The following is a 17,698-nucleotide window of genomic DNA, read 5'->3' as shown; positions in this document are numbered from 1 at the left end:
AACAATAAAACTTCTCACTACTCCAAAAAAAAAAAAAAAAAAAAGCAAACTCAGAACAGTCCCCTCCCTGGGTTGCAGCTCGGCTCACTCAGTCTCTGATCAGTCCCTGCTGGAAACGCCGCGGCCCAGGCCGAGCCAGGGGGGCCACAGGTGGAGCTGCTGGTGCTCTTCTGGGTTTTCAGTGCAGAGCAGGCTTGAACAGGTCCAAGAAAAAGGAAAAATCACAGTCCAGGGAACTTCTTTGCCTCAGCTAGCTAAAACTAACTAAAAGCAAAAAAAAAAAAAAAAAAAAAAGGGAAAAAAGGAGCTCTGTCCTGCTGTCTGTCCATCCGCAGACAACACAGTCCAGGAGCAGGATTGTGTAGGAGTGAGAGCAGTCTGAAGACAAACTGCGCGCTTCTTCCCTCCCTTCTTCACTGTCTGGAAGAGAATCTTAAAGGTGTAAAACTTATTATTCAGTATAAACAGAACAAGACGACTGGGGATAAAAGCGTCATATAGTCAACCCAGGACAACCATACAACGCTGTTTCCCTCTGAGACTGTGTCTCCACTTCTTGCATTCTTAGAGATGAACCTTGGAACACATACTCAATTTTCTGACTACTTCTACTCCAATTAATAGCATTCCATCCCCAAAGGAAAAAGGTAACAGTGTTGAGCACATTCCCTTCCTTATCTTCACATAAGCAAAGAATAAACGATGTTGCACTGACAGATTTAACACATGGACACACACACGATATTATACCAGACTTAATAAACTCTCTAAACCAGCTCCCAATCCAAATTCCAGCCACATTTAATCAATGCCAGTTAGCATACCACTCCTGAACTCTGGGACTCTAACCCACCAAGGGGACGCTCGCCCCTGCCCCGGGACCGTGTAGGTGGGACTCCCTGTGCCACCTGTGCAAGGCACCCATCAGACTTGAACCCACATGGTGTGAATGAGCTGTGTAGGGGGGGGCCTCTGTGTATGACAAACAAGTGAGTATTGCTTTATACCACGGGTAACAAAGGAACAGACAGAACAAATGTGAGCGGTTAGTGATAAAGAGTTTTTCCATATGACATACTTCACGTCCATGTCTGTCCCAGCATGGATCCAGGGTCTGTGGAGGCACCAGTTTCTTGCTTGTGGAATGTTCTACCTCCCCCAAGAGGAAAGAGGCAGCTGCAGAAAGAGCTTGCCAGGCTGCTCTCCATCCTTTAGCAGCAGCCCTGGGTGAGTGGAGAAGTCCCAGCCGAGCGCAAATGTGCCAAGGGAACAGCCGTGCTCTGCTTGGGCGGGGACTCTGCCACACCTGCTGATGGCAGCGCTGCCCGGGCCCCAGGGCTCAGAGCAGCATTGGTGCCCTGGCCCACACGTTCCCTGTGCCTGTCACAGCCGCGGGTTTAGGATGGCCGGCAGCCGGGATGTGTCCCAAGGAGGCCGTGCCAGCTTCCGTGGAAGGCCCCATGCCCTTGCCAGCGCGGCTGCCTCGGCAGCCCTGGGGGCTCCTTCTGCTGCCCTGAGCCCGCAGAGCAGGACAGCGCTTGCTGATGGGCTGAGCCCTTCCTAAAGATCCTGTCGGGCTGCCTTAGACACTTGGGGCCAGGGATTCCTTCCAACCGGGGCCACTTTGGGTGGGCTGGGGGCGGCCCCAGGGCAGGTGGCAGTGTGTGCAAGGGCCCTTCGTGACACGCTGCAGCACGGTCACCGTGGCATGGAATGGTACTGGGTATCCAAGGGCCTTTGTGACACGTGCTGACATAGGAGCTGGAAGTGATAAGAACACTCCAGAGTTCTCTGAGCACACGACGGGACAGAGCAGTGCTGTGAGGAGCCCCCGCACAGTGCACTTGTTCTTGTCTGACCCAGAGGTTTTTTGAGGAGTTCTTCCTGCAGCTGACCTTGAGGGCAGACCACAGGACCTGGTGACCCGTGGCCTTCCGAGGCTTCTGTTCTGCAGGTGCCCTCAAGGGCAGAGCGTGGGACTTGGTGCCTTGGACCTTTTCCAAGGCTTCTCTCCTGCAACTAGCTCCTACTAGTCACTGACATGGAGCAGAGATCCCTGAGAGTACCCAAGATGGCCTGTTTGGAGCAGGAGAAAGAAGGCTCTGGAGCTGCCCCAGCAGAGCAGACTGAAGAGGTGGTGCCGCTCCATCCACCACAGGAGGGTGAGTGGCAGAGCTGGGCAGCAGTGCTGGAGCCTGCATCCAGCGTGGCCCCATCCCATGGCATCCCATGGCAACCCATGGCATCCCATCCCATCCCATCCCATCCCATCCCGTCCCATCCCATCCCCTGGGGACATGCTCATGGACAGGACGGAAGAGGGCCCAGGCAGACACCCCGCAGTGGCCGTGCTCCATCCCCCTGGGGCATCCCGGGGCTGTCCCTGCCTGGGGAGCGCAGGGCTGGGCTGTGTTCTCCGGCCTCTCCCGCAGCCCCTCAGCTCTGGCTGTGCTCGCTCTTTGCCAGATGCAGCCGTGGAGCGCACACAAGAGCAGCAATCCAGCCGTGGCCGCTTCCGCAGAACAGCGCAGGTACCTGCAGCCATGCCCACCTGGGCTGGGCCTGCTGTCCCTGCTCAGCCGGGCACCGTGTGTGGAGCACTCCATGGAACATCCCTGGCTTCTTGCCCTTCTCCTACAGCTCGTTTGCAAATTCATCAAGAGGATTCGTCAGGAAGAGACCATCACCAGGGGCGCTGGGTTCAGACCATACTCGCCCATCTTCCAAAGCAAGACCAGCGCTGCCCTGCTGTATATGCTTGTAGAGGAAGGTTTTTACAATCCAAAGCAAGTAAGCAACCTGTGGCCAGGGTTTGATCCCCCAAGGAATGGCTTGGTCTCTGAAGTCACGCCTGCTGGTCCTTATGAGCCTCTGAAGCCATCGCAGTGTGATGGGAAGGGAAGAACGTCTCTGGGGAAGCTGGGGACATTGCTCCCTCTGGCAGCTTTCCAAGTTTCCCTGTGCCTTCTCCAGGTGCCTGCCATGGTGAGGTACATCCACCAGTGGCTCCTGGCCAATGATTCCGCTGAGCACAGGCTGGACAAGACCCTGCTGAATCTCACTGAAGCACAGCGTGATGATGTAGTCATGACGCTCCTGCGTGTGGCCCCGTCCTGTGACAGGTAAGGGCCCAGCTGCCCAGAGGGCTCAGGGCTCCCCAGCCCATCACCCTGCACAGCCTGGCCCAGGTGTCTGAGCAGCAGAGACTTCCAGGGCCCTCTGGCTGCTCCCTTTCCCAGCCCTGGCATGTCAGCCCCTGAGCCTGCTGCCGTGCTCCCTCCCTGCCCCTCAGGGCTCTGTCCCCACAGGGCTGGGCTGCCTGGCTGCTGCTGGCCAGGGGCAGAGGGCAGAGGCAGAACTGGCAGCCAGCTCAGCTCCCAGCGGTGCTGTGTCTGAGACCGCCCTGAGACAGAGCTCTAACCCTGCAGAGCTGCCATGGCCATGTGGAAGACCATCATGTGCTCGCCCAGGACTGCAAAGCCAGTGCAGCTGACACTCCTGGATGTGCTAGGGAACTGGCCGGAGCACAGCACGTGCACCTCCGATGGGGACAAAACGGGTGTCTTTGCCCTGGCTGTGAGTTTCTGCAAGTGGCCTTTGCTGGTCCCAAGGCTGCCTCTCCAGCAGCTCTCCAGCCTCCTTCCCCCACTGCATCTCCCTTGCCTCAGGCGCTGGCCTGAAACCTGGCCCAGGGGCAGCTTCAGGGCCACCAGGCCCCCTGCTCCCCCTGCGTCTCTCCGGGCCTCTCCCTGCCACGCTCGGGCCCTGCCACACGGACACCTCGGCACTGAGCACTCTCTCTGGGGCTTTGTTCTTTGCAGGCAACTGTGGTGATGTGGAAGATCCTCCAGGTGTGCTGTGTCCCACATCTAATGAAGTTTTATTTCCCACGCCTGTTTGTGCAGCTGCTCTTCCAAGTGTTCTTCAGCACAGAAAGGATGCCAAAGAAGGTTGATACCGTCTGGAAGGGATGCCAGGAAGAACACGGCCTTGCCACCAGCCCCAACAGGTGCTCCATCCTAGAGCTCCTGTCCCGGCCATGTGGCCTGGGAATGAGCCAGTGCTCCCAGTGTGACCTGGGCTTTGCTCTGCACACAGCTTTGCAGTGCGGACCCTGAAGTTGCTGCTCTGCCGAAAGCAGTACAAGGATGTGGTGGTGGCAATGGAACGCAGGGGTGCCTGGGACACGCTGCTGTGTGCTGACACCCACCACTATGCCGTGGGTCTGCTGGCCAGGTGAGACCCCCTTCTCCCCATTGCTCCAGCCACTTGTGCTCTGTGCCCAGGGTGCCCCACACAGTCCCTGTGGCTGTGGGCCAGAGGCCCTCGTCACTGAGGGACGGCCAAGCAGACTGGAAAAGGCTGGGAGAGGAGGGTGCCCCCAAGGAGCCGCCTCCCAAATGGCCCAGGTGCCCTTGCAGGATGCTGGAGAAAGAACAGACCCGTGTGAGTGAATCCTGGGAGAGGTTTACTCTCCTGACTCACAGTCATGTTGACTTTTTCTCCTGCCAGGGAGATGTCCTGCGTCTCCATACCCTCCTGTTCCCGGGTCTTTCGCTACCTGCTCCGGCTGCTGAGCACACAGGAGCTACGCTGGGATCTGCCTGCCCTGGCGTTCCTTGTGGAGGTGAGCCTGAAGGCCAGCGCTGCCTGGCTGAGCTGTCTCCCAGCTCTCTGCCCTCTCGTAGCCACAGCTGCTTGGGATGGTGCCCGTGCCCTGTGCTGCTGCCTGGGCCCAGCCCTGTGTGGTTCCGGGCTGCTGCTGGCCGGGTGCCCTGTCACTGCCCTGTGCCTTTCAGGTCCTCGAGTGCCTGGACTTGAGGGAACGTGATGCTGACAGAGTCCTGCAAATCTTGTCAAGGCATGTGCAGAGCAAGTGCAGGGAGAGGCGTCACCTGGCACTCAGGGCCCTTCTCAAGCTCACTGATGATCCCTCAATGGTGAGAAGGGGCAGCGGCTGAAGCTGCACTGTCACTTGGGCTTGGCTGGGCTTTGGGCTCTGGGGCAGCTGCTCCCAGCTCTCCTGCCTCCCGCTTCAGCTGCCCGAGTGCTTCGGGACAGGCCTTTGGCCTCCAGGCCCTGCAGCGGCAGGGTGGCGCTTCACAGACCTGTGTTCCGCGCAGACCGAAAAAATGTGGAGCCTGATTGAAAGTCTTGTGGAGCTCCTGTGGGAGGCAAATGGAGAGGCAGTTAAAATGACAGTCATGGTACTCAGCTTTATAATCTTGGACAAGGACCTACGGATACCCAGCCCCATTGCCCTGCAGCTGGCTGAGGCGCTCCTGCCACTCTTTGACCATGTAAGGCTCTGTGGTCCCAGCCATGACCGCTGGGTGCTGCCTGGACACTTTATGCCCTGTAGATTTGCAGGCCTGTGACCAGCTGAGACCCTCGCAGCCTATACTAAGGTTGTCTTTTCTTCTGTTCATACAGAATAATAGCCAGGTGCAACTGCTCTCCATATTGCTCTTCCGAACATTGCTGACTCTTCCACTGAAAAAGGAAAGAAAGGTCCTGAAGTCACAGGTGCGACAGAGCCTGCTCCCACTCTTCTTCCACTGCCATGATGAGAATTGGCGTGTGGCACAAGTGAGTATTCCCGGGCTGCTGTTAAACCCCTGCAAGGGGGCTTGGATGCTCCCTGTCCTGGCGCCTGGCAGGCTGCAGCCTCCTCCAGGCCGTGGCACAGGGACACAGGTCCTGGGTCCTGGCCTGTGGGGCCATCTCTGCCACTCTGCTGCTCACCAGGCTTCTCTGGAAACGCTGCTTTGTGTGGCTGACTTCCTGAAGAGGAAGGATCTTGACAAAGTGGTGAAGAAGAAGAAACTGTGGATGTTCGCAGACACCCTGGTAAGGACAGCTTGGAATCCGGAGCCTCAGCCTGGAGAAGGCCCCTGAGCGCGGTGCTCAATGTGAGGGGCTGGCAGCTGTGCCCCTGCCCGCTGCTGCACCCAGAGGCGGCACAGGCTCTTCTCCAGGCTGCTGTGCGCCCGAGCCGGGTGCCCATGGAGCCCCGGCGCGGCGGGGCTGCGGGGCGGCCCCGCGGCTCCCCGGGCAGCAGCCGGCCCTCTGCCCTCTGCGGAGCCCGGCGCCAGCGGCTGCTGGCCGCGCCTCAGGGCTGTGCGGGCAGGGGAGGCCGGGGCTGGGCGCAGGGAGCGCCCGCCACAGGGGCTGAGCCCGCGCCGAGCCTTCCCTGCTGCCGCTCTCTGCAGCTGGCAGAGGACACGAGCCGAGCGGCCGAGCACCTGCGCCGGGCCCTGCGCTACCTGGAGAGCCCCCAGGAGCCCCTGCGAGAGGCGGCCATCAGGTTCATGGGTGAGCCACGAGGCCGGGCTCCCTCCCCGGCCCGCCGCAGCTCGGCCCCAGGGCCGCCCGCTGCCCCGGCAGCGCCATCCGGGCCCGGCGCCGTGGAGCCCCGCCTGGCCCGGGCGCTGCTGCCGCCCTCTGGCAGCCGTGCCCTTGGGCGGCAGCGTGCGGCAAGGGCCCGGGCTGAGCCCTGCCAGGCCAGCAGGGCGTGTGGCCGCGGCGCTGGCAGCGCCGCTGGCAGGGAGCTGTGCCGCTGCCGCCGTCACAGGCTCTGTGTTCACAGGGGTGGCCGGCCGGCACCTGAGGGGGCAGCCAGGCGAGCTCCAGCTGATCTGCAGTGGTGAGTGAGGGTAGCGGGCTGACAGCGGGGACTGGCATGGGAAGCTGCAAGCCCTGCCCCGGCTGTGGAGGGCACTGCTCCCGTGGGCAGAGCGCACAGAGATTTCAGGGCCATGTGGGGGATTCATGGCCTGCAGCTTCGGCCTGATCCCCTTGGTCCCTGCTCCCTCCTGGCCATGGCTTGCAGGCTGGGATGGCAATGGCAGGGGACTCTCCTCAGCTCCTTGCAGATCTGGGACCTGACTGTGGCTCTATTTCTCTCTCATGCAGCCCTTGAAGAACTGGCAAATGATAGCTGCCTGTCTGTCAGAAGCCTGGCTCTTCAGACTTTGCACATTGTCAGGACAGTGGCCACCGTGCAATATTCCATCCTCGAGAACCTGGACCATCAGCTGCGCAGGGTGTGGAAGACGTGGCTTCGAGTCTCAGGGCTTGGCTACCTGTGCTGCTGGAGCTCTGCACAGAGGTGATGCCAGAGGCTCTGTCTAGAGGGGCCACCTGAGCCTGTCCTTGTTTTCCTTTTCATGAAGATTGTTATTTTCTTATTTTGTTTTTCTTTAGTGTAAAAATATAGGACGTGTTATAATACACAGACTCCCAAGATCTTTCTTTTGCTGCTGAGGGTCTCGAGGGCATGATGGAAGAGTGGGGAAAATGGTGCTTGCACTCAGCCAGCTGCCCAGGCGTGCAGTGCTGCAGGGACAATGGCCAGAAGCCCCTTGGCCTGTGGTGGTTCTGCTGAAACCTTTGTGCTGCCGACAGAGCGGGTGGGCAGGGCCAGAGCTGCGGGGATCCCTGCTGGAGCGGTGCCTGGAGATGGCCACAAGGCCTGTGGCAGGCAGGAAGCGCCATCCGTGTCCTCCTGGCCGTGTGCTGCTGGCTGCATTGCTGAGGGCTCCCAGGTGCCTCTGGCTGGGGCTCCTCTGGAGCTCCTGTGGGGCTGTGGCGCTGCTGCCGGGCAGCTTGGCCGGGCTGGGGGAGAGCCTGAGGGGCTGGGGCACTGGGAAGCCCTGAGCAATTGGGAGTCAGAGGCCATGAGCAGCCCCCTGGCAGCCGCCTTTGCAGAGTGGACTTACAAGACACATCCTGGGCACTCTGTCCTTGGAAACCAAAATGCAGGGAGTTCTCAGACCTTTGGTCTTGTAAGCAAAGCTTAGAATTAAACAGAGGATTTGATCTGAGATTTTGGAAAGGGCTTCCAAATTTAGGTGCTGGAAGCAAGAATGTGGATTTAGAGTTCATAGCAGTGACACATGAAACTAAGTGGAGGGAAGTTTAAAGTTTTAGACTTTAAGATATAGAAAAAATAAAAGTAGTTACAAAAGTAAACAAGAAGTGGAGAATGCAGTGCTGTAGGTTTGTTTGCCATAACATGATTGCCTAAGGAAGCTTACAGTGTAGCATGAGTCCCTAAAGCGAAATGTTAAAGGATTGGGTCCAAAACATACATATCCTTGTTGGCAGTGTTTTATTGGCCAATAAATCCTTAAAAGGTCTTGTAACTAGAAGTCTTGTGACCTTGTGAGCCATGCAGTGGAGATGTGAGCCAAACTCACCCTTCCTGTCTGTGCCAAAGATAAGAAAAAGAAATGGCATCATCCAAAAAACTCGGAGGTCCGGTCTCTAACTCGTTCCAAACTCCTTCAAATCCCCCTAAGTGTGATTTAGCTGCAAATAGATGACAAGGACTCTTAATGCTGGCTGTTTGTCTCCAAACCAGCTGCTTTAGAAACTGTCACATAACCCTGTGTAATTATGTGGCAGAATAGTATCATTTTAAGAAACTTTCCCAACTGACTTGAATAGAGGTTTGTTTGTAGGGTATTTTAAGGGAAGTCCTCGCAGCAGAGGTCTGGCCTTTGGCCGAGCTGTGTCCCCTGCTGGTTGTGAAGTGTGCCATCAGCTCCAGGTGTTTCTGGGCTAAAAATATAATCAAGTCACTTGGACTTGCTCTTTTTGGCCTATAAAAGGTGGACTGACTTTTGGGGCAAATTTGGAGACCTCATCTATGGGTGGATGGACCACGTAGGTTTTCCCAGTTGCTGGAAATGGTTCTCCAGGTCCTTGGTGCAAAACAGGGCCCCCCAGCAACTGTGGATCTGCAAGATGATAAACAATTCAGGCAATTGGTGATGCATCTTTCTAAATCGCTCTCCTTTCTCTCTTACGGTACTGATTGAGGTGCACGGCCTTGTTGGTTTTTGCTTCTCACTAAAACCAAGTGCACATTTTTATTGAATGTGTCTTCTTTCACTGTGGTTCCTTAATATTCACAGTAAAATAAGAACAGTATTTCCAGTGAGGTGTCCTTTAAATGGCCTCTGTCAATTGGCAGAACAACAGGAGGCTCCTGAGGGGCTGGAGCACTGGGAAGCCCTGAGGAATTGGGTGTCAGAGGCCACAAGCAGCCCCCAGGCAGCCGCCTTGTTCCTGGCACCTGGCTGCTCTGGCGCTTCCCCACAGCGTCTGCCAGGCCTGCGGCAGAAGCCCTCGAGGCCAGGCCTCAGCAGGAGGCTGGGGACAGCCCTGAGGTGCCCAGGCTGGGCTGGCTGGGGACAGGGAGGGCAAAGCTTCCTGCTGGGGCAAGGGACGAGGTGGTGGGAAGCTAGATAACCTGAGATTTTACCTCCCAAGTGTTCTTTCTGTCCCCTAATATTTATCTCAGGTTTGGTCCCATAATTATCTCTATGTGCCCTTTAGAAATTACTCAGACTTTTCCTCAAATGTATTTTTTTCCCCTAGAGATCACTTCACTCTCAACCTAGCTGGGAACTTTTCCAGCAATAGGATGATATCTTTTGGATGCTCGGACCACCTTCAGTGCTCAGACAAATTTCTACTTTGTGGGAAAGCCCCTAAGAACCCATTTTGTGTTGTATGAAAGAGTGTGAATGCGTGGAACTGCATTTGCATTGTCAGCCAGAGGGGCTTGGCAGGTGAAGGACAAGGAAGAAGTAGATGGTGAGAAAGGCCAGAGTGACTCTGACACGAATGAGACTTACAACCTGGCAGGAACCAAGCGCAGTAGCTCTACCTGCATTTCCACTTTGCGATGACAGGAGTGGCAGGGAAAGCAAAGTGACTGATGCCCTATGCTCCTTGTAACCCTCTGATCCCTTGCTTGTTGTGTAGGGGGCGTAGAGATTGTAGTCCTTGTAGTGGCTCAAACAATTGGCCCATAGAAGAGAGCAATAGCCTACTTCTCTAAACAACTGGATGAAGTGAGTAGGGGACAGCCTGACTGTGAGCAGTTGCTGCTCTTGTTTCAAACATCCAAGAAGCCTAAGGATTCACTCTAGGTAAACAAATAATTGTATTTATCTCACATTCAGTAGCAGCACTTCTTGAGCAAAAGGGTGTGTATTGGCTTTCACCCTCCAGACTGCTTAAATATCAGGCAGTTTTGATGGAACAATGTGGTATTACCAAACTAATCTCTTCTCTAGTTCATCCAGCAGCATTCCTGGCCACTCACCAGACAGACAAGGAACCTTTGTAGCATGACTGTATCAAAACCATAAAGTCCGCTTTATTCCAGCTGCCCAGATTTTAAAGAAAGCCCAATTCCAGGAGCAGAATCTCAGTACACAGATGGGAGTGGCTTTGTAAGAGCAGATCAGTGAAAATCGGGATATACAATTAGCACGGAACAATAGGGGATAGAAGCCCTAGACAAGTCAGCTCAGAAGGCAGAGATAATCACTTTAAGCTGTACCTTCTGACCAGCCTGAGGAAAAAGGATCAATATATGAACAGATTCCAAGTATGCCTTCAGAGTAATAGGTGCCATGAAGCAGTTTGGAAGGAAAAGGACTATTGACAGCTCAAGGAAAGCAAATTAAGCATTCAGAAGAAATCCTAAAATTGCTGGAGGCAGTACTAGTACCTCAAGTGGTTGCAGTTATGCACTGCAAAGGACATCAGAAAGGAGAAACAGACCCCAAAAGGGGTAACAGGTTGCAAAAAGAGCAGCAGAACAAAGCCATGCTGAGGTTCGGGCACTATTTCCCAAAGGTAAGGAACAATATGATAGTGATGTATGTCGTATAATCAGAAAGATCTAGAATTAGCAAGGAATTTATGAGCAGAACAAAAACATATTGTTTTTGCAACTCCCCAGGGAGAGACAGCTATACCTGAAAGAGCATTGTGAAAATTAATTAAGGATGAACATAATTGTATACACTGGGATTGGGATGGCCTACATAATTATTTGATGAGGACAAGAGTAAGATGCAACCTGTACTGTGGTGGAAAGCAGGTAACCCAAAGGTGTGAAATAATGTCTTAGAACCAATGACGCCGGCCATTTATATACAGACACAAACGGAACGGGACCACACCTGAATAGCGTCGTGTGCTGTTTATTTCAGAAGCATCAGACTCATTACATGGCTATGGCAATGGATGGATGCAAGCAGCTCGCTATCCAGACAGCAGGCCGAGGAAACTTAATGTTGCAACAGATTATAAGACGGTTTCAGACCAACCTTCAGCCAATTACATAGAGCAAAAGCATATTGACAGTAGTTCTATCCAACCACATGAAGCACACGTAGCTTTGGTTAAAACAATAGCAGCTTTTTCTCTCATACAATGGTTCGTTTATAAAAGACAAAGTATAGTGACCCATTTATATTTAACCTTCCAAATATTTACTAAAATATACTTTTTGCAACTTAGAAAGCTAAACTACACAGCTTAATTGTTCTATTTCTCATGTCTTCGCTACTGCCGATATATCTTTTCTGCTGCTTTAGCATTTCACTCTCCTTACTGTCTCTGAGGCCTTTTTTCCCCAGGCTTCCTAAAATCCTCTAATCCCATGGATTCCCACAATTCCCCCCTCTGTTGACTCAAAAAGAAATCTTCAAAATCGTCCACTACTTGCTCTACTATAACACTTTTGTTTGCTATCTGCTTGAGACTTGTTCTTGTGGACACTAATCATTGCTATGTTACAGCACAGCAATTTAATGCTGTGAAGGCCCAGTCAGTGAAAAGATATGAATCACGTCTGACAATACTTATAAGTCATTGTTCAAAAAACTCTTGTCTGTTTTAGGGTCTTATGTCAAAACCCTCTTCCATTTCTATACCGTCATCTGTCATTTCTGTGAGATTTCGAACACTTTCTCTGCTTCTACTTCCTACTTCCCTCTCTTGTATGACAAAAACTTCCCTGACTGTTTTGTTCATCATCTGTCGCACTCACTGAAGTATGTAGGGGATTACTATCAACATCATTACCAAAACACCCAATATATAGAGACCTATCTTGCAAAGTTGCCTTAGCTAAGGTGTAAAGCTCTATTCTTGGAACAGATCATCCAATCAGGATCTACCATCCTCTTTAATTTGGGCTGTCAAATCTTTCAGTTTTTGTATGCTCTTGTGAATGGATTCTGAATGATCGGACAGGCTCATACAAGACAGTCCTTCAAATTCCTCATAACCATGCCCTTGTGCCAGTAAATGAAAGTCAATTGCTGCTTTATTTTGAAGGGTAGCATGTCTAACACTATCAACATCCCTTAACCTATCACTAATGGCAGAGGATGTGGCATTAGTTTGCTTGCTTAGCCAACATCCAATTCAATCTAATTGTTTCAAAGCCACTGCTGAAGCCAATTGGGGTAAAAATATACCTGCTGAAACCCTTCTTGCAGCTTTCCAAGGCATGAAGTCACTCTGACAGTTCTCATCGTAATGATGAGCAGATCTTGTTTTCCTTTGTTTCCTTTTCATGACCGCTTTAGCAGAGGGCGCGACTACAGTGAGGATCCCAATGCTACATGGGCCACCTTCAAGGTGTGCTGGAATGCCTTGCCAAGCCCTGTCTCCACAAATGAACCAATATCCCTTAGGCAATTGCCCTGGATATAGCTCAGCCTCAGGAAGCACATCCCAACTCTTTGAAAAATTACACCAAAACCTTAAATTTCTGTATGCAAAATAATGGGGAGTAACATTAAACTTTGGGGGGTCGCCTTTTCACCAAGCACTAGCTATGAAGGTAAAGCAAAAAATCTATTGTTAAAGAACCAAGGATTTCCAAACCTTGGGGTTCAGAAGCTGCCCTGGGAAGATTTTTGGCCCAAACGTTCCAATTCAATGTGGGATTGTTTCCATTGTCAATTTCACCTAGCTTACCATTGGATTGTTTTTTGACCAAAGGCAACTCTTTTACTGGCACACCAACTGGACAAGTTGAGAAAGGTTTTTCTGGTTCCGAATTAGACAAACCTATGGTATCTGAGCTGGCTGCCATGGCTAAGATCACGCAAGCATTTGGTTTTGGTTGTTCCACAGGCAAATCTCCACAACAAAAGACAATTAAAACTCACAAATACCAACACACGACTTGCATTTGCTTCATCTTATCCATGAGCTAAGTTTTGGCAGAATCCTTACATATATATCAATTTTTAAAATTTTGCTTTCAACAAAAACAAAAACCAAAACTTTTGCCAAAAGTCAGCTCTACAAAACAAACATTTGACATACAATTGACAAACTTATAAATAACATTAACACAGAATCAGAGTTTGCAGGTTCCACCGATGCAGAAGGTACGTCAGGCGTGACCCGGGATCCCTCTGCTCGGCTCACGTCTGCGTACTTGCTTCCTTGGTTCTGGACTCGTCAGCACGTTCTGGGGTGCCATATGGTTTGACGTTTTTGGCTGGAACCCACCTAATTCCAGCACCTGTAGAGACAGAAGCATACCCTTTGCCCCAGGTTATGAATCGGAAAGGACCTTCAATTTGTCCAGACTCAGGGTTTCTAATTAAAACGGGTGGATTTTCTTTCAGTTTTGCCTGAGTGTTATTTGAAAAATGCCTAAGAATTGGTGGATCAGGTTCTGCAAAGGAACTGTTTAGGAAATTAAAAACATACAAAGCTTTGTTCAGCCTCCTCTGAGGTGTGACCTCCGTTCCCCCTCTCTGTTGATCTAAAATGCGTTTTAATGTTTGATGTGTTTTTTCAATAATTGCTTGGCTTGTGGGAGAGTGAGGGATATTAAAGATGTGATGAACACCTCATTCTTTTAGAAATGTGGTTAATTTTTGAGATATGTATGCAGGACTATTGTTAGTTTGATTTTTTGGGGCACGTCCAATGAAGCAAAAGCTTGCAGAAAATGATGATAGGCATGATTACTTGTTTTACTTGTGTGAAGAGAAGTAAATATTGCACTAGAGAACATGTTTACTGAAACACAAATGTTTTTAAATTTACTAAAGGAAGGGTATTTAGTGATATCTGTTTGCTATAACTGCAGGCTTTGCATGGATTGACTGTTCTTGTGGAAACAGGAGGCTGCACAAGCTGACAGTATGGATGATAGCTTTAGCTTGACTTTTGGTAATTCGAAATATTCACACAAGTGCTTGTGCATTTTGGTGAAAAAACGAATGCCTCAGTTTTGCTTGTTCAAAAATGTTTGGTAAAGTGCTTGAAATATCTATTGTTAGTTTGTCTGCTTTTGCGTTTCTTTCTACTAAAAATTTAGGAAGCGAAGAAGGAGTTTTGATGTGAGAAACAAAATGTAGATTAGTTCTATATTGCAAAGTTGTATAAAGACATGAAAGCTAACGATATAAGGTATCATTACTAACATCTTTTAAAACTGACTCTTCTAATTTCTTAACTACATTAGCAACATAAGCAGAATCTATGATTAAGTTAGGAGGTTGAGGAAAGAGTTGAAAAGTTTGAACCACAGCAGCAAGCTCAACAATTTGAGGAGACTCTTCTACTATTTGAATGTCTGACTCTTAAGTATTAGTCTCTTGGTTTAACCAAGTTATGACTGATTTGTGACTTTTGTTAGAGCTATTAGGGAAGAGAGTGGCTGCATTTAAATGTTCTTCACTTAGTTTAGGTTTTTCTCTAAAACTCAGTTTTGTTTGCAATAGTTTTTGAGATGGGTAGTGAACAGAACAAGCACGTGGGAAGCTTAAGAAAGCATACTGTAAATCATCAGAATTTTGCATTGCTCAATCTTTTTTTAATGGCAAATAGATAATTGCAAATTCTTGGTTTGCTAAAGTTAACAGTCTGGTTCTGGCTTTAATTACAATTTGTGCAATCATTTTTAAGACTGTGAAAATTGTCTTTGGAGACTTGTAGGGAAGAAAAATCCATTCTATTATCAGCAGAGGATTTGGCTCAGAAGGGTCTTACTGAAAAATGATACCACAATGTTGTATTTTTTCTCTTAAAACTGCAAAAAAGAAAGATTTTTTAGGAATGCAGCGATGAGCTTGTCTTCTTTGGAGAGCTTCTGTGATTTTGTCAAGATCAGCACAAGCTTCAGGGGTTAAGGTTCTTGGAGAAGTGATGTCGCAGCTTCCTCTCAGCAAATCGAGAAGTGGACACAGTTCATCGCTGGTGATTCCCAAAAGAGGTCTGACCCAATTGATTTCCATCCCCCGGAATTCGTATATCCCGGGTTTCAGCCCCCCTGTGCCTCTGCTGAGGCAGGGCGACCTGGTTCGGGAACGGCACGGCAGCCACCTCAGGCTGCTCGGGCCAATCACTCACAGACACCAATATGGTGGATGGGAAATGGCGTTTATTCCCTGGTTACACAGCCTTATATAACCTTTGTCTGCTCACGCCATGAACCGGGAGAAAGGGGAGGTCCCCCCATGCATAGACCTCCCTGCTGCATGAACAGGAGATCTAGAGCGCGTCTGTTCTGCAGGGCGACCTCGGAAAGGGAGGAGAGGGATTTTTCCAAAAGGGAGATAGACTCCTATTTTCTGCAAGTCTTCATCAGTGGTTGCTTCCAACCGAGAGAGTCCCTGTTGCTGGGTCACAAGGGCTGAAACACCTGTGCCTGTGCCAAGGGCTCCTAAACCGAGGAGCATTGCAAAAGTAATGCTGGTAATCGCCTCTCTCTTGCGAAGCTGGTGTGAGTCGTCAGAAAGGAGATGTATTTCTTCCTCTTGATGATATAGGACCCTGGGAACGATAAGAACTTGGACACAAAAATCAACCGAGGAATTGAAATGATCAAGATAAATGCAAGGGCTGACTCCTGATTGACGGCACACCCACATCTCTGGCTTAGCTGGGATCGCCCATTTGCTTGGGCTTTGGGGTTGTGTGATTTCCTCGCAAAGGATGCTCTCTTGTCTGGCTGCATCTGATCTGCCTAAGCACTTTCCTCGACCTGTGACCTGACTCAGAGTGATCCCTCGTCGGGGTGTGTCCCACCTACACTGGGGTGGACTCTGTTGTGTAGAGAAATTGAAGGAGATATTTAAAGCAACACCTTCATAAAAAGGAGGTTTGGGGTCGTAGCAAAGCCAGCAGGACTCGGTGAGATCTGGATTTGACTGGTTTAGGGATAGGAAGGTAGCATTGAGCATGTCAAAGAATGGGTCTTGGGAGGCCGACTCAGGTGCTTTAGGGCGTAGGGTTGGAACTGAGTCATAGGTAGCTTTCGCCTCAAACTTGTTTTCTGCGAGGACAGGATTGGGTCCGAGGGAAATGGGTGTTACCTGTGGGAGTCTAATGATTTGAATGTTCACCCAATGGGTGTAGAAGGCACAAACGAACACTGACCAAACTTTACCAGTGGCCCAACTTTTGTGTGTCGGTTGCAGGATGGTCATGGTATAGCCTTTGCAGGTGTGACGTAGTCCGTTTGGGGGATCATCAATCGTTTTGTCGAGTGTGAAGAGCGGTTCATGACAGCCCTTAGGGGCATAGTTAACTTGCAAAAATTCATCGGGTGGCTCTGGCGACCATCTGTTACTTGTCACGATGGTCTCACATCCCCAGTACCCACAATAGCCATACCCTGGGTAACTGCAGTAACTCTTGCCTGGATTAGAGGCTGGACACCAGAAAGTTTGGTACATTTCTGACTCCCTAAAGCTAGGAAGCTTTAGGCATTTGAGAGGGAAACAAATCCTTCAGCCTAAATTCAAAGGAAGGACCACCCGGCATTGTTGTTTCTCTGATTGCCTCATCATCCAAAAGGTGACGCAAAACCCACCTGAATGGCTGATAAGGGTAATGTTCCGCATCACACATGCTGACCAAACCTATCAGCAAAAGGACGCAAAGGTATCGTTGCCATTTCCCTTTCAGCTGCACAGAGCTTTCTGGTCTTGTTGGGCTGTCCGATGGTCTGCCGCAATTTTTTGGTTGTTGGAGATGAGGGCGATCACAGATCCAGTCCTGTAAAGAGAAACTCACAGCTTTCATTAGATTGATTCTGCAGCTCTGGCTTGATTGATTCGGCACCACTTGTTGGCGTAAGCATTCTAACGTGACTGGACCCTTCGCCTCTGCAGGCAAGACAGAGGAGTCAATCGCCGCTTGGAGACGGTCCACAAAGTGAGTAAAGCTTTCGCTTTTGGCTTGCTTTATAATGGACCATGGCGCTGCCTTGGCAACCACCCCGCAAGCTATACGAATGGCTTCTCTAGCCACGCAGGTGGTTGCCGCCACTTCTGGGGCAACTGGTCTTGCAATTGGGGTGTAATCATTGTTGGGTCAGTGCACATTAGTCACTGTATACTAGAACCGTGCAATGGGTGGTCCACACCAGCTGCCTGAGCGAGTTGCTTTGTGCATTCATCCTCCCACTCTTGTTTAAAAACGATCATTCCTGCCCCATCAAAAATCATCCTACATGTTTGTTTTATATCAAACGGGAGCATGTCATCATTTCCAAAAACGCTGTCAATAAGGGCCCAGCTGGTGTCTGACTCAGAGGCGGAAGTTGACTGACTAGATAGTTCCGGGCTCCAGTGCCTTTTTGTTGAGCTCCGCCCCCACTCTTTCTTGTGCTGGGTGGGTCGATCCCTCCCGCTGTGGTCACACCGCCCCTTACGCTCGGAGGGCTTTACCGTATAAAGACATGTTCTGCTGCGCGCGTCCTGATTTGGCTTATCGCCTTTATTCGAAGTCTCTACCCTTCCAAAACCGCCTCCCTTGCTCCCCTCTTCTTGTACATTCTCTTCATTCCACTCGATGGTTCCCCTTTCTGCCTAACCGCAGTGTCCGCGCTCTGCCCCTCAACCCGCTG

General features: G+C 50.9%; 2 protein-coding genes across 2 annotated transcripts in view; both read left to right on the top strand.

Annotated features, from left to right (window-relative positions):
• LOC135309350 (uncharacterized) overlaps window positions 1-3,680 on the top strand; it is a 113,711-nt gene extending 110,031 nt beyond the window's left edge. The window contains exons 3-6 of the mRNA XM_064435499.1: window positions 2,641-2,790; window positions 2,974-3,122; window positions 3,429-3,576; window positions 3,669-3,680. Of these exons, the coding sequence (XP_064291569.1) occupies window positions 2,641-2,790; window positions 2,974-3,122; window positions 3,429-3,576; window positions 3,669-3,680 (459 nt within the window). The remainder of the gene's footprint in view (window positions 1-2,640; window positions 2,791-2,973; window positions 3,123-3,428; window positions 3,577-3,668) is intronic.
• Window positions 3,681-3,854: 174 nt separating this feature from the next.
• Window positions 3,855-7,227, top strand: LOC135308486 (maestro heat-like repeat-containing protein family member 7). Its single transcript, XM_064433456.1, has 8 exons — window positions 3,855-4,009; window positions 4,099-4,236; window positions 4,513-4,627; window positions 4,800-4,940; window positions 5,124-5,300; window positions 5,434-5,589; window positions 5,749-5,850; window positions 6,916-7,227. Exons 1-8 carry the CDS (start codon window positions 3,873-3,875, stop codon window positions 7,132-7,134), a joined length of 1,185 nt encoding a protein of 394 aa, XP_064289526.1. The 5' UTR covers window positions 3,855-3,872; the 3' UTR covers window positions 7,135-7,227.
• Window positions 7,228-17,698: the final 10,471 nt, after the last annotated feature.

The sequence above is a fragment of the Passer domesticus genome, chromosome 10, assembly GCF_036417665.1.
Source record: "Passer domesticus isolate bPasDom1 chromosome 10, bPasDom1.hap1, whole genome shotgun sequence".
Lineage (NCBI taxonomy): Eukaryota > Metazoa > Chordata > Aves > Passeriformes > Passeridae > Passer > Passer domesticus.
Note: the sequence above shows the minus strand (reverse complement) of the source record. Positions and strands in the feature narration are given on the sequence as shown.